At 36.5% G+C, this 24,907-nt stretch overlaps 1 protein-coding gene across 2 annotated transcripts in view; it reads left to right on the top strand.

Moving 5' to 3' along the window:
- The window catches only part of CCSER1 (coiled-coil serine rich protein 1), a 646,501-nt gene that overhangs the window by 614,642 nt on the left and 6,952 nt on the right, over window positions 1-24,907 (top strand). For both annotated transcript variants that reach the window (XM_075285086.1, XM_075285095.1), the window contains exon 9: window positions 9,438-9,527. In XM_075285086.1, coding sequence (XP_075141187.1) covers window positions 9,438-9,527 — 90 coding nt within the window. The remainder of the gene's footprint in view (window positions 1-9,437; window positions 9,528-24,907) is intronic.

Genomic DNA, 24,907 nt, shown 5'->3' on the forward strand with positions numbered 1-24,907 from the left:
AGTATATTTCTTACATACAGAAGAGGAAAGGAGAAGGATATAAAGAAGAAACTTATCGAGTGGAAAGACTTTGAGTAGTTCAGCTGTGGGTTATATATACTGTATATTTATTTCTAACTCAGTATCTACTGTCATTTAACATATCTCTATTCAGTAAATCTAAAATCGTTGTCAAATTTATTGAAAGTTATTAAAAATGCTGCAGGAGATTATTAATAAAAAAATATGGAAGCATCCCAATTATTATGTAGATGTAAAAAGTTTGGAAAAATTTATTATGCTTACTTATATAGCGCCATCATATTCCGCAGCACTTTACAGACATTGACAATCACTGTTGTATATAGGGCTTACAATCTACACTCCCTATCAGTATGTTTTTGTAGAATGGGAGGAAACCCACAGAACATACAAACTCCTTGCAGATGTTATCCTTGGCAGGATTCGAACCCAGGACTCCAGTGCTGCAAGACTATCATGCTGCCCCTTTTTTATTGACTTAAAAAAAAATGGTAAAATCATTTCTGTTTTGCAAGAACATATTATACAAATTTTTCTCACACTGTATAGGTGGTGGTTGGTTGTTGGCATACTGTAAGGCTTCTATGGGACCCCTGGAGTCAGGGTCCAGACCAGAATGGCTGCATGACTTATTTTATTAGACGAGAACCTGTGCAGGAATTTTCTGCCTACAGGGCCAACGGTATCTGTGAAGGAGCCATGGAAAAGAAATAGAGAAGCAAGCAACTAGTCTTCTCTTCCATTCTTTGCTTTTTAAATCTACCATACATATGCCTCTATCTGTATAAGTACATTCTGTTATTGACTTTTGCACGCTGTATATCATTGCAAAGAATATTTCAAACTGAAATTGAAATGGATGTTGCAAATCACAAAGTTCCTCAATCGGTTGCTTGCCAAGGAACGCTGTGATGTTACATAGATTCTTTATGCAGCAGGAACTTAGGGAGATTTAGAGAAGATACAAGATGTATATATAACAGTAAACACATCACCAGACTCTGTCATCTAATGTGGTGTTACCATTGCATACTATTATCAGTGATCACTATAGCAGGCAGCATATTCCTTGCTAACCTGTGCTCTTGGACATGGACATGACTGAAGCCAGACTACCCTATGATAAAATGCCTTGCATTGTTGGGACGGGAACAATGGGAAGCTTGAGTCCACAGACATGTTATAAAAGTCCTCATGATGGTCTGGGTCCAGTTGTAGAAGGAAAGGGAAATATAAATGATGCTGAAATATGCAAATGAATCAAGGAATATAGTTATGAGTAGAAGATGCACAATGCCAATCTAAGCTTTTGTACCAGAGTCCTGGAGCCTTTAGTTACAACCTTAAGAGGGAGTTTACATAAGAATTATTGAACCATTGCCTGCAGTTCAGGGGTATAATGAGATATGTAGGAAGAATATGTGGCATTAAGGGATTGATACAATGTAAAGCAAGAGTGCAGTTCTATTAGTAATGCCAATTGTGGGGTTGAAATAAGAGGGGTTAGTATAAAGTACAGGAATGAGATTTTGGTATTGTGTTCTGAATGTATTGGATGTGTTATCTAGGGTTTGGTGTATTTGCCCTTAACCACACCATTTTATATAAACCACACTCCTTGTAAAGCCCACCTCAGTTTTGTTCTGATCTGCTGCTCAGGTATCACACTGTACTGGGGTCTTTCAAGGTGACAACTCTGGTAACCTAGTTGTTTACTGAATGCGAGGAGTCACCATAATGTGTCCCATAACTAGCATCCTATTAAGTCTTATTCTGTTGGTCCATGGATGTATTACACTGAACTTATACATATGATACACTACTCTACTGTGAAGATAGTACTGATCTAATAAATGTATGTGAGCAGTATTTTAAATACATTTATATAAGAATATTGTACAATATCCACTTCTATGGACAAATAAGACAAAAAAAAAACAACTTGTATACGCCTTTAATACTACATTATTTTTAGTTATTTGAGCCTTCCCTTTCAAATTTTTTTCTTACACTATAGTTGCTCTGTTAATTTCTCTCTGTTTGACATGTATCAAAGTCCAGTAATTTTTTATATAACACTTGGGTACATTGCCTCTCAGCATAATTTGCAGTGAATGACATTGCAACGTTCATAGTATATATTCTATTTCCACCCAATTCGTGTATTCATACTTTTCTCATTGTTGGCCTTTTCTCCTGCTTTTAGCATCCTTTAAAAAAAATCAATAAAATTCATTTAACAAAAAATGTTTGGATGCCTTCCTGAAATGGCATAATATACATGGTAAACAGTTTTTTACAAAAAAAAAAAAAAAAAAGTATAGTAAACCATTTTAGGCTAAAGCCAGACATTGCAGAAAGGTAGTTTTTTTGTTGCAGATTTTGTTGAAGTTTTTTTTTTTTTTTTGAGCCAAAGCTAAGAATGGCTACAAATGGAATCGGAAATATATAGAAAGCTCTGATACTTCTAACTTCTGCTCAATCTAGTCCTGGCTTTGGCTCAAAAAAGCGCTACAAAATCTGCAACAAAAAAAGCTGCATTTCCACAACGTGGGGCCTCAGCCTTAATCGTCTTTAGCTGTGGGAAAGGAATCCGGTGAAGACCATTGGTCAATGCTTTATCTGAGTGTTTTTGCTTCTTTTAATTAAAATTAAAACATGTCACTTTGTTGAAAGTGTACCAAGATGTACCCAGATACTATAGGAGACAAAACATTCTAACTAAGTGAAACATATATCAAATAAATGAAGCAAACAAGGAGACAGATTTAAAAGAAATCTAAGGGTTAGATGACACATAAATAACGTGTGGCTTATTTTGGCAACAAAACTTTTTTTGGAACTTTCCAAGCTTTTTTTGGAGCTTTTTTTTTGGTAATAACAGCTTTAAAAAAAAAAGTCAGGTTGTTTTCCCCTCCCATAAAGTGAATGGGCTGAAAAAAAACGCATTGTGGGTTTTTTTACGCGCGGTTTTTTGTAAAAAAAAAAAAAAAGTGTTGCTTTTTTTGCAAAAAAAACGTGCGGTTTTGGTCTCCCATTCACTTCTATTGCTTTCTTCAGGTGGAAAACGCTTGAAGAAAGGTCATGTCGCATCTCTTTCTCTGCTAGCAGAAAGAAAAAAGCTAACAGTCTACAAAGACTAACATTGTATGTAGGAGGATTATGACATGGATTCCTCTGTCAAAATCCTCCTCCATGTCCCCGTGTGAACTAGCCCTAACATGGGTGAACATCCTCTAAGGCCTTATACACAATACTGTTCCATTTTTCACAGATCTAATGTCAGTAAAACATGGCCATCTCTGCGCTTGCATGTCCATGAACAACACTTATTCACGTTGCAGTAAATAATAGCCATTTTTAAAACAGCAGTCAGATGTCCATTATAGAGTCCATGAATTTTATTGGGTCTACTCACATGACACTGTCCATTTTAATGAACAAAGATAGTACATGTCAATTTTTTTTTCGATGGCTGTGACTATCAAAAAAAAATGGACATGTGAATTTGCTCATTGAATTCAAAATGTCTGTGTGACTGACATTTTTCACAGTAATGTGAATAAGCCCTAACTAAGCCTGGTGACTCCATAATTTTGTTCAGGGAAAATAGACAAAAATTAACGATTTAACAAACTAAAAACTTAACATTTTTGTTAACAATGTACAGTACAGGCATCCCAGAATAACTTGTAGATCGTGTGGTTTCTATCCTCTCATAAAATGTTGGCAATGGTTAGGAGAAGTTCACAAAAAAGTGTTCTTTTTCATTTGAAGACAACAATAGTTCCAGCCTGTGGGTGTAATCTGATTGACATCCACAGTCCTGTCAAATTTTGTCACTTTAAAACAAGGCCTTTAATGGACTTTCACCAAATCCAATCTCTTGCTCGCAAGACACTTACTCTTATTTGAAAACTTGACACCAAGCAAGACATACTGTCAAAAATAGCTGACACAACAAAAAATATATCCTTAGCTCTTTGATTGCGGAGACGATATTACAATAGGGAATGGGATGCTGTACAAATGTTCTTATTATATAGATTTAAGCCTGCTGGAGATATTTTAAATAAAATAGTGATATATGTATTACCAGTATCCTGTATACTGTATGTCTGAATGTACTGCGGCTCCGAAACACATTATTAAAGACAAGTTTTTAAAGGGATATAATAATGTTTCTTAAATAGTGTAGGTTATTTTCTGCAAGATTGTGCTTAGTAATATTAATTGGTAATTAGCATATAAATCTATTTATAGAAGCAATACTGATATTGTTTGCCCTCTCATGCCTCTCTCTAGTGTAATGTCATTGAATAACTTACAGACTCCTTCATTGAGAGGTTATGTGGTCACTTTGGATCACTGACAGTAGTTTAAAACCAAAGGAGATTACAGTTGAGCATAAACAATGTATGTTGATCTATACAAGTGAGGGGTTAAAAATGCCTTAGCTTAAAGAGGACCTTTCACTTCCTGGGGCACATGCGGTTTTATACCACTAGGAAGCCGAGAGTGCGGCTTTCCTGTTCTGTTCCCCCCTCTGAGGAGCTATTGGTACCGGTAACGTAGCTCTTCACTGTCAGAAGGACGTTTCTGACAGTCAATCAGGAGTGCCCTTCCTCACAGTAGTGTCTATTGCGCTGTACTGTGAGAGGGGATGTTACTTACCACCCAGCTATGACGCTGAGCGGTGAGGAACGCCCCCCAGTACTCGTCTATGGACGAGTACTATCAGAAAGGGAGGGAGGTGTTCCTCACCACTCTCAAAAGTACAGCACAATAAACACTAATGTAAGAAAGGGGGGCCGTTCTGATAGTGAAGAGCTACGGTAATGGCACCGATAGCTCTTCACCGGGACACAGAACGTGAGAGCTGATAGTGCGCTGAATTCAGGAGGTGAATGGTCCTCTTTAAAGTACTTTATTTTTGTCCTATTGTTGGAAAATAAGGCAGGGATCAACACTCTTCAGCACTCTGACTCCAGTGTAACTCCCAGAATGCTCCTTTCACTTTTGTGGGAGTTTCAAGAAGACCAGAGCAAAAGGGTATGTTAAGACTTGTAGTTGCAGAACAGCTTACCTTCTCTTGTGTTACTGAATAACTTTTTTACAGTTATATTGTGAGGATAGATCCTCCTGTATGAAGAACTGGCCTCTTCTCTGTTCCTCTGATGCAAACAGTATGTCCTGTATCAACAGCACATCGGACTCACAATGCAGGTCTATGGGAGTTAGCTCGAGGCTCTAACAGACTGACATTGTGGATTTGCCCTTTTGTTTATACAGGAAACCTTGTGTGCATAAGAGGAGCAGAAAAGAGGTTAAGTACTTCGCATAGGAGAATATAACCTCGCAATAATTTATTCAGTAATATTATATTAAATATAGGTTCATTTTGAAAAGTTTAATACGTCATTTCAACACAATAACAACAGAGATTGATACGCCATGTATACGAGGATTATAATGCACAAATTGAACAGTAGATCAGTGATAAATGAGGACGTTTCAGTTGCAAGACCTTATATATGCTAGATCCACTAATGTAAATGCAAAATTTTCCAACATCATAAAATACATCAATTTTTGTAGTTATTTAAGGATACAAACATACTATTATACTGTAATATGGGTTCTTTAATTACAGGCAATGGTACTAGAAGACATATTTGTATACAGTTCTTTACAAGTAGTGTATGCTGTAGGAAGAGATATTCCAGTATCCCTTATATGTTCTATAACATGAATAGATGCTTTATAACTAAATATCAAGCACGCAATTAAAATTAATAAGCACAAGCCATACTATTTTTCTGTCTAAAAACACAGTAAATACGAAGAGTTAATTGAACAGTTTATCACTGGCCATTAATTGACACAAACATTCCAGTTATATATGCTATAGAGACCTGTCTGCATCATTACAATTCTAATTATTGAAATATCAAATTAATTAAATATCCAGTGCAATATTTATAAAGAGAGCTAGAATACAATTATATCCTAATTAGTGAGATCGAAGTCATAAAATCTGTCTGAGAGTATACAAATCTAATCTAAATGTGATATGGCAGCCTGTCACACAGTAATAGAGAAAGGAACTGCAAAATTGGATTGGATTTGCCAGACACTTTGGTGAACATTTCTAAGTGAATATTTAAAGCGTTATGCCACTATGAAGCTAGCTTTATATAATATTGGTAAATAACACTATCTTAGTGATATATTGTTGTATTAGTCATAGTGGAAGATTTCTACGATGTTTAAAACTAACCAGGCTAATAAACAGACTCTCTCTATAAATCATATTACTATTCACTATAAGATCATGCAAAACATCTCACTACATGTTCGCAATTGGAATTATTAATAATAAATGCTCCTGTCTTTAGATATTTCTGTTATATAGTGTACATATAATGGCATCCCCTGATGTTCTGCTGATTTCTTTTTCTAAACGTCACTTACGGAAATTTGGCCACTGCTGGTAAAAAGTCGCTTCTGGTGTGCTAATTCTTAATGGATGACCTGCACAATTGCAGGGATCGCTGGTAAAGAGAATCTGAGCGGTGGAATTGTCGCTACTGGTACTAAACATATTAGATGAATTTCATAACAACTGCTTTTTACAACAGTGATGTCTAAGACACTGGATCTTTTTTTTAAATTATTCTCATTGAAAAAAATCTTGTTTGGTCTAACAGATTAATCTTAATATTTTATTCTCTTTATTAATACACAAAAAAACACTATATGTGGCATGAGTTAAGCTGATCTTAAAGACAGACAATTTTGGCCTTAATGAAACAGGGTTTTTTGTTACATTTTGGTAATATTGGTACCGCCATGTACAGTGCCAATATTGGGGTGCACAGTCAATTTATGTATGGTATATTATGCCCCTATTATACCTATATGGAAAACGCCAATTTTCCGCTGCAGATTTTTTTTTTTTCTTTTTTTGCAATGTGTGGATGGGACTATCCAGAATCCCATCGACTTTGCTGGTACTGTAAAATGCATCATTTTTTGCCATAGAATATCCACTGCAGCCAAAAAGCTGCATGTCCGCATTGTGGACCCTGGCTTTAAAGTTATTTTTTTTAGTCAAGTCGGCAGGCACTCCTTCCATGTACTCAGACTGTATGCAAATGACCAAAAAGATTGTAATAATTTTCTGCATACTGGCCTTGTTTATGAATATAAACCCTATTATCGACATACTGGGATCACCTCTGTAAAATCTGCTAAGATGTGTCCTCTGCTAGTGAAGAATGTCCTTTATAACACCTGCTCCAGAGCAGTGAATAACAGTATACATAATGAACAACTTTGGGAACATTTACGTTAAGAGACAAGGATGTTCTCAAAGTTAATTTGCTATACAACTCTTACAAAAATCAAACCTCAAGTCGAAACCTGCCTTTAAATCCTGTTGTGAGATCATGAAGTGGGACATATCCTTTCTACTAAACTGTATTTTAAATGGTAATTTTTACAGGTAAACACATTGGGAACATATATGAAAAAGAAAAAATGGGAAAATATTGTACCTTATAGCAAATAAGTGCAGCTCTCATTTGTATGGCTCTTTGATGTAGCACCCGAGTAATTGTTACGCTACCATTATGCTGTGATGAATTATTATACTCTTCTTTTTCTTTGCACTAGTAGTGAAAGGCTTTCTTTCAATTGTATAATGGCTCTCGCAAAAACGTCCACTATGCTCTGAATATAATACTAATGGATTTTTTTCTGGTATATTATAAAATTTTTGTATCCATTATCTAGAATCATGCCAATGTGGTACCCATTGCCTGCCATATACATGATGCATTTGTCACAGGAAGTTACAATGCATATACTTTACAGTTTATTAACATAACTGCAACTAGGGGCTTAGACCAACAACCATTGTAGGGATATTGTATTAGTCACCCCTTTACAATCCAATATAACTATGATTCATTTAATGTATCACAATAGATATTTGATAAAAATCAATATAATTTCTCAGGATTACTAAGTTGTAATATTGTTACTGCTATGTAACAGCATTAAGATAATCAAGACTTATAAGTACCTGGGTGTGTTCCTCAATAATAAGCTGGACTGGGTGCACCTGGATGCGCTGCACAATAAGGGTAAGTTCACACATAGTTATTTGGCCCGGAACCTGAGGCGGAGGCCGCCTCAGGTTCCGGACCAAAAGCTAGGTAGCTGACACCCCTGAATGAATGGGCCTAGTCCGGAGGAGGGAGTGTTTTCAGGCCGAATTACGAGCCAACTCATCCTGAAGAATGAGCATCTCGCTTCTTTTTTCGGCAGAAACGGCTACCGGAAAAAAACTCCTGAGCGGCTCTCTTTGATTTAAAAAAAATATGTGTGAACTTACCCTAAGGGTCACAGCAAGCTCTACCTGCTCAGGAGGCTGAGGGCCTTTGGAGTCCAGGTCGCCCTTCTTAGGGCCTATTTCAACTCTGTGGTAGTATCAGCCATCTTCTTCGGAGTGGCCTGCTGGTGGAGTAGTATATCAACCTGGGACAGAAATAGACTTGACAGGCTGGTTAGAAGGGCCAGCTCTGTCCTGGGAAGGCTCATGGACCCAGTAAAGGTGGTTGGTGACAGAAGGATACTGTCTGAAGATCACTCGCACAGAGAACTAAATGATCCTGAAGTCTTTCTTTTCTTCCTAGTTGCTATGACTTCATGTATCTTTCCTATCTGCTATTCTGAGCTTGTATGTGTTCTTTTCTTGTAATATATTACTGTGTTATGCTGTATCTATGCTGCTATAACACACTGAATTTCACCATGGTGGGACTATTAAAGTATTATCTTAACACTGGTACTGTTACTTTTATTTGATAACATTGGTATTGTTGGAGCTTTTATGTTCATTTTATTAGTGTTATTGAAAAACAAGCAGCATTTATTAAGAAGTCACACATAATTTCCAGGGCATTAGACTAAGACGGAGGTGAAGAAGCACTTTCATCGTCTATTTTTGGAGTATTTATACTGCTAGATATTCTTCAAAGGTGTTTTGTTGCACAAGAAGAAAGAGCATTTCTGACACTTCTTCGCTCAAGCCCACTGACTGTTACAAACTGAGAATTGAAGCAGGTGTAGAAAAAACTGGGCATGTGAATATGCAATTGAAATAGTCACCTTTAGCTTTGGTAATTCCATGACAGCTCCTCTAAAGAGTAACAGCTGGTGATGCATAGTCAAACAGGGCTAGAAGTGTAAATCTGAAAGCAATATCTATTGTTTTTGTTTTTATAATGTGAAAACAAGAGTCAATGTTTTCCAGCATGTGCTTTACACAAAACAATACAATTCTGAACCAGTTCTATGCTGATGTATGCAATATCCTTTTTGACCTTTTTGTTGTTGTTTTTTAACAGAAAGCTGCTCGAACTTTACAGCCATTAAATGTCTTGAAGCAAGATAAATATACCCAAACGGAGTCTTTAAACCATGAAATGTCTAACAATGTAAGTAACTCTTTAGCTTTAAAGTATTTTAGACGCTTTGTGGAGAAAATATCCATATATTACCAGACATAGCAATATACTATTAGCACAATAAAATATGTATTGAATCCTACAATAGTGAAATATAGTAGAATATCTTCTTTTCAGCAGTCCATTACCCTATATGTCTCCAGAGGTTTTAATGTTATCATATTAATATATAAACGACAAGCCATTTTGCCAATGGATCTACTTGTCTGCAGCAGACACATTGTGTATCACTTCAGTCAGTGGCGGGTTATAGCAGACATACATAGCGCTAAATGTAACTGTTCAGGCTTCTCAGCCCTGTCCAATCTCCCATATAGACTATTCTAATACATGTGCTTCTTTATCATGTAGAATGTGTTTCACCATTTATTTTAAATAAATAAATAAATAAATATATATATATATATATTTACATTCTCGAGTATGTATACAGTATGCAGTATACTGTATATAGTATATGTACAGTATAAGGTTTAGGCAGGTAGGAATAAATGCTGCAAAGTATGACTATTTTCCAATCTAGAAGTGTTAATAGTTTTCTTTCCTCAATTAACACAATTCAAAGTAAATGAACAAAAAATGAAATCTAAACCAAACCAATATTTGGTGTGACCAGACTTTGCCTTCAAAACAGAATCAATTCCTTCTTGGATATGGAAGTTCTTTATGACTTTGGCTGCATGTTCGGGGTAGTTATCCTGATGCAGAATAAACTTGAAATCAATCAGACAAGTATCTGCTTGAATTTTTAAGTACTTAGGACATCGTTAGGGTAAGTTCACACAGTTTTTTTTGGTCCGGGAACCTGAGGTGGCCTCCGCCTGAGGTTATGGATCAAAAAACGGGTAGCCGCGACTGAATGCCGGTGTAGTGCATCGGCATACACTCTTGCACTCCGCTCCGGATTAGGCCCAATTACTGGGCTTAGTTGGGAGAAGGGAGTGTCTACAGGCTGAATCGCGAGGCAAATCGTCCTGAAGAATGAGCATCTTGCTTCTTTTTCCGGGAGCTGGAACAAAACGGCTCCCGAAAAAAAGAACTGACCGGCTCCAATTGATTTCAATTTCGAAGGAGGACGAAGTCACACAGCAAAAAGCGCATTGGGGCGTGTTTGTTCAGCTGGTAGGTGACTATGTTATTATAATCCATTGCTATAGGGTTTGGCTATTATGTAACATTCACTGATTCATTAGACCATTCTTGCTGTTGCTCCATTATGGTTCTCATTAGCTCTGCACAACAAATCAGCATTGGCATTTGGTGTATTTAAAATTATGCCATTATACCCTTTGTTTATATTTTGTTATATTATTATTTTTCACCTGCACCAGCAACAATTTGTGAAGTTCTGGTCCCCTTTTGTCTTACCTAATCATTTTGTCACTAATGTAACCAATTTTACATGGTAGTGCAATAAAGTTTTTTCATTTTTACTATAATTAATATCATGGGAGGGATTGATAAATCTTCCCCATTGTATCAAATAAGCATCCTCTTATGGTACTACTGAAATCCAGATTTTTATAAATTCCACAATCTAGCATGAAGAATAACTGTGTGCTCTATTACCACTTACTCTGAAGCATAGGGAAATATATTCCAGTTTGATTTTCAGGCAGACATACAGATTTATATCAGAATAAAGTTAATTGCTTGTTTTACAAACCATTCCTTTGTAATCTTGGATTAGTTAAAGTTCAAATACATGGAGGTTGTCTATTATTAAAATGTAAGCCATTTCATAATCAAATATCATTTGCACTCTCATTAACAATTTAATGAAGGTATTAAGCTTGCAATCACCATAGACTAAGTACTTTATACCCATGTCATGTTATGAAATTTGTAACTTGGAAAAGAACCTTATATTGATATTTAATTGAATGCATCAATGGGGAACTCTTCAATTCATGGTATTAATGGAACAGGAAATTTCTCTTCCTTTTTGCCAGAACAAATTTTGTGTCTAAACTATAAATTTGCCATAGAACTTACATAGACCTCTAAAATATGAATACCTACATGCATCATAGTAGCCAATTACATGGCATTGCGTATTTGAGAATCTTATGAAGGTACGGATAGAACACAAAAAATAATTAATGGGAATCCTATGTTTGTTTCTTATATCATTCTGAAGATTAGTTAAGAATATCTACATATTATATATGGATGGGAGATAGGTAGATGATAGGCATACAGTACGTTATATTTGAAACAAGTGTTTTTATAGTCAGCAGGGATGATGAACTTACAGTACAGAAAGAACATAAAAACTAACTATAATAGAAGGACACATATGGTATATGAGAATAAGAGATAGATAGACAGACAGACAGACAGACAGACAGACAGACAGACAGATAGATAGATAGATAGATAGATAGATAGATAGATAGCACAATCAATCCCCTCACCCCCACAGTGACTGGGTCACTGTCAGATGGCCATTTCATCCATTGGGTCTTACACTAATCTGTTAATATCATGGTTATTAAATGGTGCTTGGGTTATCCTGGACTGGTTCCAGAGCTGGTTCCAGGTTTGTGACGGCCCTTGGGTGACAGAACCTCAATGGACCCCTGGTGACAGCAAAAAACTGTTGCTGCCATTCTTTTGTAGCTTTCAGCCTTGGTATTGTAAAGATTGAAAATGATGGGTGCGACCTCAGCAATACATGACATGGGCATTTCCTAAGTTTAAAACCACTGTAGTGTTAGTTGCACCATTTGGGTGAGATTTGTAGAAATCTAATCTACATGCTGCTATTTTAGATGACAGTGGATTAGCAGCTAGTGTCTTAAGTATAACAGTATAATGGCCTTTGTATGGCCCCCACAAAGTTTAATGGCTCCAGTTTTCCCCCAAACAATATAATGGCCGGCTTTTACGCCTCACATAGTACAACAGTCCCCTTTTGTCTGCACAATTTAATGGCCTTCCCTTTAGCCCCACACAGTTTAACCATTTTAATATGGGGCTATTTTTCCTAGTTGAGGGCCGAATATATAATTTCTGAATATTTTTTGGTGATAAATAGGGCTTTATTTTTATCTGTTTTTTCTTTTTATCTAGTTATTACAATATCTGAGAAAATAAAAACATAAAAAAGGGGAAAATTTTCAAAGTGCTACAAAAAAAATAGTTTTCTCTCTTTTAAAGCTGTTTTCACTTTGGTAACACTTATTGTTCTGTCTTTGGGGTGGACTAGAACCTATGACAGAAGAATGGTAATGACAAGGAGTAAGGTTTCACACCATCCTATGTTGTCCTCCAGAGATGGGTCCTTTAGGACCCAACAGCTCACAGAGTTCCTGGCGCCCTTGCTGTTATGTGACTGCTAAGTCAGAGGAGATCCGCATCATGGCTTCTCCCATAGTTGTACACACACTGCTCATTGAGCACTGTCTACACAGCAATCGGGAAGGCAGAGATGGTAATAAAGTATCCCTACCTTCCCTATAGGTTATCTGGCTTTAGTAAAAGACAGCATCCCGATCCAAAAGTTGCACAATTTTGTGCAGCAGACTAATTTTGAAAGGATGTATATATTTGTTGTTGCAGGGTTGGGACGTATACAGTCTATGAGTGATCTAGAACTGGTTAATGATCCCTTTTTGCCCTCACAAAGTATAATGGCCTGCTGCTTCCCCCCACACCGTACAGTATAATGCCCTAAATGTCTGCTGCCTCTGTTGACAGGGCCCCAAGGGATGGAGGAATGAGTACATATTTCATCATTGTCCTGAACTATTAGCTTCTTTGCTTCCGCATTTTCTTCCCCTTCCTAACCATATGACTGCAGAAGCAGGGGTGGGGTTGGGGTTGGGAGTTAAAGAACCGTGAGTAATGATGCAATCTGTATTCATGGCCGTTACTAATGCAATGAGCTCTTCCATCTATTCCGTGGGTCCCCTCACCTGCTTGGGTTGACTGGTTGCTGACCCCAGCCCTGATAGGGCCACTGAATTATTGATACAGGTAAATTAAAAAGCTATTTCCTTTAAATAACATAACCAGTGATTACTAATTCTGAAAAATTCCAGCCCCTTTAAATCTTGGGATGTTATGATAAATTGGACAATTGTATTGGCAGGTTTGTACATGATGTTTCATTTGCAAAACTAATTAGAAAGACCTATCAGCGTTTTCATCCTGCAAGGTTAATTTATACAAGACTATTGAATGTTGGTAATTGTTAAACTTTTAGTATTGAAAAAAGATTTGACAGTTTTTGTCACTTTTTTCAGTTATTTGCCTATTCTGTAAAAAAGTTTCCCGGCAGAATATTTCTACTATCATTATCTATTATTACAGTGTGATAGATCTCGGTGTGTTTTTCTTATAATCATGCAGCCTATAAAATAAAAGCATTGTCCCATTTTTTTGCCATTGATGTTGTGTTCCATACATCCGTCTTTGTTTGGAGCATGTTGTTTGAAAGAAATCCTAGAATTCCCAGGGGTGAATGTTCCTTACATCTGTTAATATCCAGCAGAGCTTTATGTGGCCAGAAATGATAAAATGTCTTGACATACTCAAGAGCATATCTGTGGGATGTTATTTTAACTTGATTGCTCTCTAGTCAGTCTTATTGAATCTATTCTGTTCATTTATTTCTGTATGTGTGATAAATTTCACAGCAACAGCCTGTCAGAATGTATACCGGAGAGAAGTTAGTCCTGATGCAGTGTCACTCGGATTTGCTGTAGCATTCATGTTTCGTTTGATGTCATCAAGATGAAGAAACATGCTTTCAGGCTGAACTCCATCAACATTTCTTTGAAAAGAGGAAACACATAGTATATACCAGGAGAAGAAATGAAAAATCAATACAATTTCCTAATGTAAAATAAAATACCTAATGAAGAGGTTCATAAAATCTATATCAAGTGCATTAAAAGGCTTCTGTAACCAGAACCAAGGCCATTTCCAGCCAAAATGGAAAATCAGCCTTGTATTAGTAAGTAGAGCGATAGGCAAATATGTTGGCATTTTTCTATTTTGTTATGATGGCAATATCTTTGAAAGTGACAACATAATGATAACTGTGAGTTTATGCACAGTGGAAGGGAAAATACATGCTAAGAATACTTTATAGGAAAAAAATGATGTGGTAAAGGATACAAGAATATTAATTGATAAGTAAGCTGTAGCAACCAATGCCAAGGTAATTAAGAATATATATTTTTTACTTTTATTTTAAAATTTCAAAGATATTCTGCAGCATTTTTAAAGACATTGTCACTCACTGTCCCGTATAGGGTTCACAAGCTAAATTCCTTTTCAGTATGTCTTTGGAGTGTGGGAGGAAACCCACACAAACACTTGGAAAACATACAAACTCCAAATGTTGTCTTGGTCGGATTCGAACCTGGGCCGCCTGCACTGCAAGGGAGGGAAAGATGCACATGAAGGGATCACACAGTAGATATTATTTTACAGTTTTTGGACAATAGTGTATATGAAATGCATAGCAAAGCTGGGGCAAGATTACAGAGAGGCAACCCAAATAATACATAGAATGAGGGGTCTATAGTCCTCAGAAAGATTAGAAAAATAAAATGTATTTAGTTTAAGAAAGGCATGTGAGGGCCGACTTATAACTCATTATTATTCTACACCGGGCAATACAGGCTGATTTGTGAATGGCATTTTGCAGCAAAAGTAGGAGTGGCCTTTATGAAAGGAGACAGCAAAATATACTAAGACCCCATATAATAATAATAATAATAATAATAATAATAATAATAATAATAATAATAATAGAGCCATAGGCTCCAGTACTATCAATGAAATTTTGTTTTCTTTACCAAACTTCAATAGTGTTATTCTTTCCCTGGATAATTTGGTGCATAGAGATATAGCCAAAAAGGAGAGCACATTGGAGGCTTAAAAAATGCATACAATGTACTGGCTTAGGGCTTATCCCTATATATCAATACATTATGCAGATAGAAAAAATACTATTTAAATAAGGGAAGGGAAAGAGTAAGAGAAAACCCTCCTAACCTAATAAAAAAATACATAGACTAAATCTTTAAATCATCCAGCCACCAGTGACGATTGTCCAAGTGAGAAGGCTTAACAACTGAGAGACTCCTGAAAGTGCCATGTGAGTTGATATGTTTGCTGATCTGATATTGATGGTCAGTGCTAGGGTTCAGTATCCTAGACCTAGAAAACCACTTTAATTCAGAACCTAAACCATTGATTTTATATACCCTCATGTCAACAAGGGCAGAAAATCACTATGTGTATCCGGGGGTAATGTAAAGCATCTAGCTTCTGCTATAAAGAGGCAGTTACAGGGCATTACTCTCATGGGCACTGTGGTGTTGTTGGACTTCTGATGGGTTTTCAAAGCACCCAGATTAAGACGGGTCTTTATGAATGAAAATGTCTACAGCAACATAGTAGGGAGTTCTTTACTGTAAAAACCGTGAAATTGTGAAATTCTCCTCCAGAGAGTGTTGTCCTGGTTAATAGAGTCAGGAATGACTTATGAGTCAAATAATATTATAAGTTATGGTTGTTAGATCACTGGGGCTGGGTTGGAGATAAATGATTTCTTTCTGCTGTTGAGTCAGAAATAATGTGATGCTTTATGCTGATTTTATGATCTTGTGTCTCTCATGCATTTTGTCTTGGTCTGGATTATCATTGCATGCTAATAGGCCATGTTACTACAGTGTGTTACCATATAGGTAGTCCCTTAGAATCAGCTTTTTCGTAAATTGTCACTTTGCTGTTGCTGAACCCCTACATATGCGTGTAGGCTCTATTAGGGTCAGTTCGCACAGAGTTTTTTGGTGCTAACCACTGAGATCAGTAACAGCACGGATCATGTCCACTAAACCTCTACATGCCTCAGTCATGTATTGCCATATTGGAGTGGAACGCCACTTGCGAGAACATCACAGATCCATTGCTATAACAGGAGTCCATTAAAGGCTATGATTTCTGTCATTAGTGTATGTCTAGTGTATGTGTGGAATAGAAGGGCAGGAATCCTATAATATATTACAATAGAGTAGTACTGCAATATGTTGTATGAGTGATCTGTGTGGAATGTTATGTGAGTGATAAAATTTAAAAAAATGTTTAAAAAATATAAATAATATAAAAGTGTAAATTATTCACCTTTTCATAGATTGCATATACAAAAATAACTATAAACACATTAGGTATCCATATGTGAGAAAAAGCCTGCACTGTAAAAATATTAATCCCATACAGTGTATATAGGAGTGGGAAAAAATATCAATATGTCCAAATTGCATTTTTTTCATCGCTCCATTAATATGTGACTTTGCCCTCCTGATTAGAGATGAGCGAACACTAAAATGTCCGAGGTTCGAAATCTGATTCGAACAGCCGCACACTGTTCGGCTGTTCGAACGGATTTCGAACCCCATTATAGTCTATGGGGGGAAATGCTCGTTTCAGGGGTATGCAAAATTCGATAAAATTATACTTACCAAGTCCACGAGTGATGGTCGGGCTGGATTCCCCTTGAAGTCTTCTCCCGGCGCAGCACCCCCGCGGCGTCTTCCGGTTGGAATTCACTCTGCCTAGGCATCAAGGCCTAGGCAGAGCTAACTGTGCATGCGCAGTCGGCTCTGCCTAGGCCAGATGCCTAGGCAGAGTGAATTCCAGCCGGCAGACGCCACGAGGATGCTGCACAGAGAAGACTTCTAAAGGTAAGAGAAGAACCAGCGTTGATTGGCAGAATGTATAGCATTCTGCCAATCAATGCTGGTTCTGCATCGAACCTTAAACTTCGAACAGCTAGTAGTGTTCGATCGAGTACGAGTATCTCGAATACCATAGTATTCAATCGAACACCTACTCGATTGAACACTACTCGCTCATCTCTACTCCTGATGCATTCTTCTATTTTTCATCTACTCATGTAGTTGCATTTTACAACTATAAAAGTGCGAGATTCCTAGATGTACCTCTATATCACTAAGACCTCATTGACCTAATCATACTATGAAAAAAAGCTAAAAAAAATGTGCCTTACGTCCTATATGAAAAACCAAGACCAGACAGCTCCCCTGGACATATATCTGTCTAAAGGATAAGCGTCTAAAGGATAAGCTGAATATTTCATTACAAAGCTGCTTCCCCTTCTGCAAAGTATTGTACACACAAAGAATATGTACCAAAGTTTTATGTTACTTTCCGACTGTATGTTGTTTCTTTTGATCTCTGTAATCTCAACATATGTTATATTAAACCCAAATATCTGAGCAGCAGCTTAAGAAATTATTAACAAGAAGAAAATGCCTGTACAGTAAAAAAGATTACATAATGGTACAAAACAATTACCGCAATCCTTCCTTAATATACAGATCATTGAACAAAGGATTTAATTGATAAATTTGGGTGCAAGATCATGACCATTCAATACAAAGCAAGAACATATGTAACAGCAAGTATTAAGACAGTCCTTAAGGACTTTGGTTATACTGATAAACTGACTGTCTCAATTAACACCTGATATATAAATCCATAGAGAGAAATAGTAATTTGCAAGGAGTTATTATGATTTTACATTCCATTACTAGTGATGTATCTAGGACAACCTGTTTGCTTTCAGGTTAGTATTATTCCCTTTGCAATCTATTTAATCTAAAATTGCTTAATTTAGCACCTCATTTCCACCCAAACATTGCTTTCAATTAGGATTTATTTTACAGCACTTTAACTGAGACTCTGCACTATCCGTGTATTTTATTGCTTTGATTTTAGTAAACTAAGTTCTAAGTTGTTTACTTCCTGAAATATAACGTTATACTGAGGAATTATTTATTAACATAATATTGTTTCTTATATATTATACTGCACATTGTGATAATGACAATAAGGATTACCCTAATTGATTTGGATTGATGTCACTTTGAAAAAGAACAAACGGCAGAGGACCTCATAGGACAGTATATATCTACTAGGATAAGACTTCTATGGTACTTATTAGAAATTCACTGCCTTCTTATCCAGGATCATTATGTACATTAGAAACCTTCAAGTTACCTCAATAACAACTATCCTTTCAACATCCAAACAACAGCTCAAAAAGCTATCAAAGTGACAACTAACAATATAGATTTTTTTTTTAATGTAGATTGTGAGCCCCATATAGGGATCACAATGTACTTTTTTTTTCATTTAAGTATGTCTTTGTAGAATGGGAGGAAATCCACGCAAACACAGGGAGAACATACAAACTCCTTGCAGATGTTGTTCCTGGTGGGATTCGAACCCAGGACTCCAGCGCTGCAGTGCTAACCACTGAGCCACCATGTTGCCCCCGACTAACAATACAGATTTTTATCAAAAATAATAATACTTTTATTCTGATACAAATATAACATAGAAATTCATAAATAATACAAGACTGGTAAAAAGAGAAGGGTCTAGATGGTAACATGCGCCAGACAAAAAACACACATGGGTACAGCCAAGGAGTAGATCCAAAATATAACTGTAATTGCCAGCATACAGCGATATTTCACCACAGTATATATATAAAGTGTATTTCTCTTGATAGGAGTTGAAAACAAGCATACAACAATACAGTGCCTGCATGTGACCATAGACCAAAAGAGCGACAGCGGTATAGATGGATATGGATATGCAGAAGGATATAGGGATAAATGGGTCATAGGTTATTCGTTGTGGGAATAAATAATATATGCTATGTACTTGACTAATAGAGATATCAGGAGCATGCCCCTTTCCTGCTGACTATGTGAGAGCTTGAATAAGCCCCTCCCACAAACTGCCAATGAAATTTTAGAATAATTATGACCATTGAATCAGTGAGATGAAAATATTTATTTGAACTTAAATTTTAAGTTATTATCTTGCCAGGGGAACCGAAGTTTGAGTTGCTGTAGGTTATTATTGCATTTTTACATTTTGTCATTGGGTAATTGAACGAACCAGACTTTATTGGGATCAAATTTTATTTAAATTGCTTTCTCATATTGTTGGCCGTACCTTGTAGTGCAGAGTAATATTTTCCTGCAGCTTATATTTGGGAGCGGGGTTTTAATTAAAATGAAGACTGCTGTAACATTTGCCTTGCAGCAAAGTCATTGATTGGTTTACCTTTTGACAAAAGCTATCAGCATTTTGAGAGCAAACCAATTACTTAAATGGTGATTAGATATAGTGTTATATTAATGTCTATATAATGCAGAACCCAGTATGGTATGTATTCCTAGAATAACCAGAGGCAATCTTTGTTCTATTGGTTATTACTTGATATAAAACAATTAAATATTGGAAAAGACTTATTTGCTAGGAAATGCTAATCGCATTGGAAACCATTTCTAGCCAAGCATGATAATTTTGGTATATGACAACATGTTAGTATACAGAAATGCAGTTGTTTCTATGAAATTAGGTCAACTTTCTTGACGTGTCTGTTTTAGTAAATAATTGTATTCCCCATAATGCATAATAACTCTGGAGCATCTTTATTTAGAACTCTGGGTGTATAGCTGTTATTCGGTTTTTCTTACTAAACTTATATATATATATATATATATATATATATATATATATATATATATATACACTTAAATATGTTTAAAACAAACCTCAAATTATAAAGCAACTTTTCATAAATGAATAATACAGGTAAATGTAAAAAAAAAAAATCTATCTTAATATGCTATTATTATAGTTATCTTATTAAAATCTGTTTCCTTCCCAACTTATCTTTAGTCAAACTATTTGCATAGAGATTTGTCTCTGTATCCAGCACTCTATATAGAGGGTTGGGTAGAGGAAAATGCTGCAGTCAGCTAGCTAAATAATTTATTGTCTTATTCTGTGCAGAGATAAAGTTTTATCATGAAGATTAAGCAAAGTCTGAAAAGTTCCCAGACTCACACTGTAGCAGAGAATAGCAAGGATCCAATCTGTATTGGCAGATTATGTAAATTGAAGACATTTCCTAAATATATTGCTTTAGAAATGCTGCTTTGTTTGCCTGCTATGTGAACTTATTCCTCACATGAGGAAGCCACGCTAGGCGAAATGCGTGTCAGGCATTCTTCTTTTATCCCACAAGTGGCACCCTGGGAGTTCCCCTGTGCATAGTATTACGCTGTCAGCATGTCAATTGGTATGTATTGTTATTTATTATGACTGGTTCTTTTGTTGTAGATATTCATATCAGTGTTATCTTTGTTTGAACCTTTTGGTTTTTATATAATACCGTGGCAAACACTATTTATAATCTGGACTAGTCATTATACTACATTGTGGATATAGGATACCATTTGAATGCTATTTCACGAAAGACAGTGTATGTATGGACATACCTTTATTGTTACCTACATTTGTTGGGGTCTCTATATATATTGTTTCATTTAAAGGGTTACTTCTAGTCGGCCATTTGTGGGAGGGTTGCGGTATTTGTCCACCAAAAACATCTAGGTGGATCTTCCTCTGTTGTCCTCCAGTGTCTTATATGTTTTTTATTTTTTGGAATATTTAATACATTATTGTAATTTTTATGTTACTTGAGTTGGTTCTGTGTTTTTTTGTTTATGTATTGATATTGGTTTTCAGAACTGTTGAGCAAAGACAAACTTTGGGTACAAATTTTTTGGTGCTTTATTCCTCACACTGTTTACACAGCGTTGTGATAATCACAGACCTGTAGGACAAGTGATATCACTTACTCAGCGCCAGAAGGACAATCCGTTCAGCTAATTGCAGTTTGCTGATAAAGCTGAGTCTGTTATCTCTCTATGTAAATACACAGATAACACGGAGTCCCTTCTTTACAAGCATCTGCATATTATCTGATCTGCATAAGTATTGTGATACTTCAGTGTCCCCTTCAGCGAGATGGGGGGGGGAGAAATACAGGAGAAGAGACTGCAGGCAAACTGCTGAAACAAAGAGATGGGAAAACTCCTTTAACAGTAATATGTTTTGCTACAGGCTCCTCCTCCCCATTCCTTCTCCATAGATGAAAAAGTAAAAAGTAATTCAGCCTGATAAATGGAGGCACATTTCTTTAATGAGATATATTAAAAATCGTGGTCAGTCCTAATTTTCATACATATATTGGAATTATTTAGTGGCAAACTTACCAGTTGTAAAATACCATTATTTAGTTTAGTTACGTGCTGAGTATTTATTACCATATTTTAATTGATTCTATATTTTCTAAAAATGTTAAATCTATGTACTAAAAGTATTGTATATTTTTTTGGATGACTGGCCCTTTAAATTACATTTGAAGAATATATTGATCATTATATAATGTTGCAGACAATCTTGACAGCAAAGTTAAAGGTTTAGTTTTGAGAGGGGCAGGTGTTAAGCCTGACTCCAATTACTATACTGCAGGTTAGCAGGAAATTGGTTGACCAGGGAGCAAAGAAAATAGTAAAAGGGCACATATACAGTATCTATTATGCCACTTTCAGGCACAATACATCTTAACTGTAAATTGTAAATCTATTGTATCTCAATAACCCCTTTAAAAACTAAGATACAGAGAAATTTCAGGTTGTAGCTGATTTTATTTTGCAGTTTCTATAGGTAAGGTATGTTATGTTTCTGGGTTTCAGGATACTGGCATAGAATTCCAGTTGCCCTAATACTTAGTATCAATTTTAGTTTACTTAAAATGGATTTTCTAAATGTTATTAATCTTAATGCTTTAGAAAGATAACTCCTTCCTAACAGCACATTGAGCAGAGCAGATTAATTTATGAATTTTAATGTATTAGTTTTATGACTTTCATATTCTAGATGGAATAGGAATGTCTTTCCATGTATAATTCTTGACAGGGTCCTTATTATACAGTATAGTATACGTACACTCAATTGTGTACTATATAATGACCCAATAACACTGACCATATATAATATATAGGGTAAATCAAACATGTCAGGAAAATTTGGGATACTAAACACTGACATGTTCTAAGAGGCTGTAGCATTCCAATATGTTTATACTAAGCCTTTCTGCCCCAGGGATGTTGAAAAAGTGCTATTATATATACTAACTTGTGCTCAGAAACATGCATTAAGCGGAAACTTTCCAAAAGCTTAGTTTTTTTAACTTGTGGGATTTGTCTCAAATGAACTAAAATGGCCATCACCATATGTTATATAAGATAGAAGAGCAGGGTGAGTGGATTGATGGAAGAGGGTGACATAGTTTCTGTGACCTAGAAGGGCTTCTGGCATCACCAGACAGGCTATGAGAAAATTATGATTGGTAGTTGCAGAGATTACAGTGCTGCTGTCCTATCAACAAATAGAATGTGTGTATGTTTCCTTCACTCTATACTCCAAAGACATACTGATATGGAATTTAGATTGTGAGCCCTATATGGGACAGTGTTGGTACTATATAAGTAAAGTAAATAAGTGTAAGGAAAATGTTGTTTTTGTACCGTGTTAGCTAGTGGGTAGAAAAAAGACAACTGTCTAAAATCCATATTGCCAGATCCCCCTCTCCTGTGCTACAGACAGCCACCAAACCTCAGGAATATGGTTGTCAGCAGCTCACTGTCATCTCCAACTAACACAGGAACATTTCCATGCGGACATAAAAGATGCAAAACCTGCCCTCACATACTGACCACTTACAGGATAGAGATACCAAACTCTAACAGGGAATATAAAATCCCAGATACATTCACCTGTAACACACCTAATGTAGTGTATTTAATAATATGCACCAAACTTTCCACTGAAAATCTATATGTTGGAGAGACGGGTCAGAAGCTCAGAATGAGAATGAACGCACATTGCCATACAATTAGAGAACAAAGAATGCACCTTCCTGTGTCAAAACATTTCTGCAACGAGGATCATAATATCACCAATGACATGAAAATTTTGATTTTAAGAGGGAATTTTAAATCCAAGAAGAACAGACAGATTTATGAGTACAAGTGCATGACTCTATTTAACATTCTGGAGAATGGAATGAATCTTTCACATAGGTTCATGTCAGCCTATAAAAAATCACTGACCTTAGACAGCCTTAAAGACACTCTGAACGGATAAGAACTGGGAACTGGGAGTTTGTTTACATGTAAATACCAGTAAGCCTCTTCCCTCTTCCCCCCTCCCTCCTAAAATTCTATCCCTATGTGTCCTGTTGTACATAAATATGCAGCCTTCAGAAATAGTTTTTAGTTATATCTGAAGAAGAAGCCGGGAGCTTCAAAACGTTATAATCTGTCATTATTATGAGTTAGCCATTAAAAAAGGTATCATCTACTGAAGACTTTTAAAAAAGTAAATAAGGAATACCTTGTTTTGTAATACTGTAAGCTTGGGGACAGACATGTTATCACTGCATGATCCAAATCAATTGCTACTAATAATTTCTAGTGGGAAAAAAACCCACTAACATTTGTTATACTACTACATAATTATAGGAAAGAAGGACTGAAGTATATTTTAGTTAGAATTATTCAATTTCAGGGTAAGTTCATGTGGCAGAAAATGAAGAGGAAGTCCTCTTAATTTTCTGCTGCCGGCATTTTTTTCCACTATCTAGCTGTGATGGGTTGCTGATGTGCATTGGCATACCGTCACAGCATCCCATTGCTGATTAGTAGAGATGAGCAAAGACTAAAATGTTCAAGGTTCGAAATCCGATTCGAGTAGACCCTAAATGTTCGACTACTCGATCGAATATCGAACCCTATTATAGTCTATGGGGGGAAAATGCTCGTTTCAGGGGTAGGCAACATTCGATCAAATTATACTTACCAAGTCCACGAGTGAGGGTTGGGCTGGATCCTCTGAGAATGCTATACAGAATTGGCCGAATGCTATACAGTCGGCCAATCAACGCTGGTTCTTCTCCTACCTTTAGAAGTCTTCTTCGTGCAGCGTCCCCGCATCTTCTGGCTCTGAATTAACTCTGCCAGGCATCGGGCCTGGGCATGCGCAGTCGGCTCTGCCCAGGCCCGATGCCTGGCAGAGTGAATTCAGAGCCGGAAGACACCGTGGGGAAGCTGCACGGAGAAGACTTCTAAAGGTAGGAGAAGAACCAGCGTTGATTGGCCGACTGTATAGCATTTGGCAAATCAATGCTGGTTCTGCATCAAACTTTTTCATTCGAATAGCGAGTGGTACTCAATCGAGTACGAGTATTTTGAATACCGTAGTATTCGATCGAATACCTACCCAGTGGTAGTACAAAAGTAACTAGAGGAGGATATAGAACTGGGTCTGGTCATGGTGGTGGAGGACTTTGGGCTCCTAGACTGGAGGAAGAGGAAAACTTTCCTTTGGATGCAGAGGGAGTCCTTGATATTCCACAGCCAGGGAGGAGACTGAAG

Source organism: Leptodactylus fuscus, chromosome 1, assembly GCF_031893055.1.
Source record: "Leptodactylus fuscus isolate aLepFus1 chromosome 1, aLepFus1.hap2, whole genome shotgun sequence".
NCBI lineage: Eukaryota > Metazoa > Chordata > Amphibia > Anura > Leptodactylidae > Leptodactylus > Leptodactylus fuscus.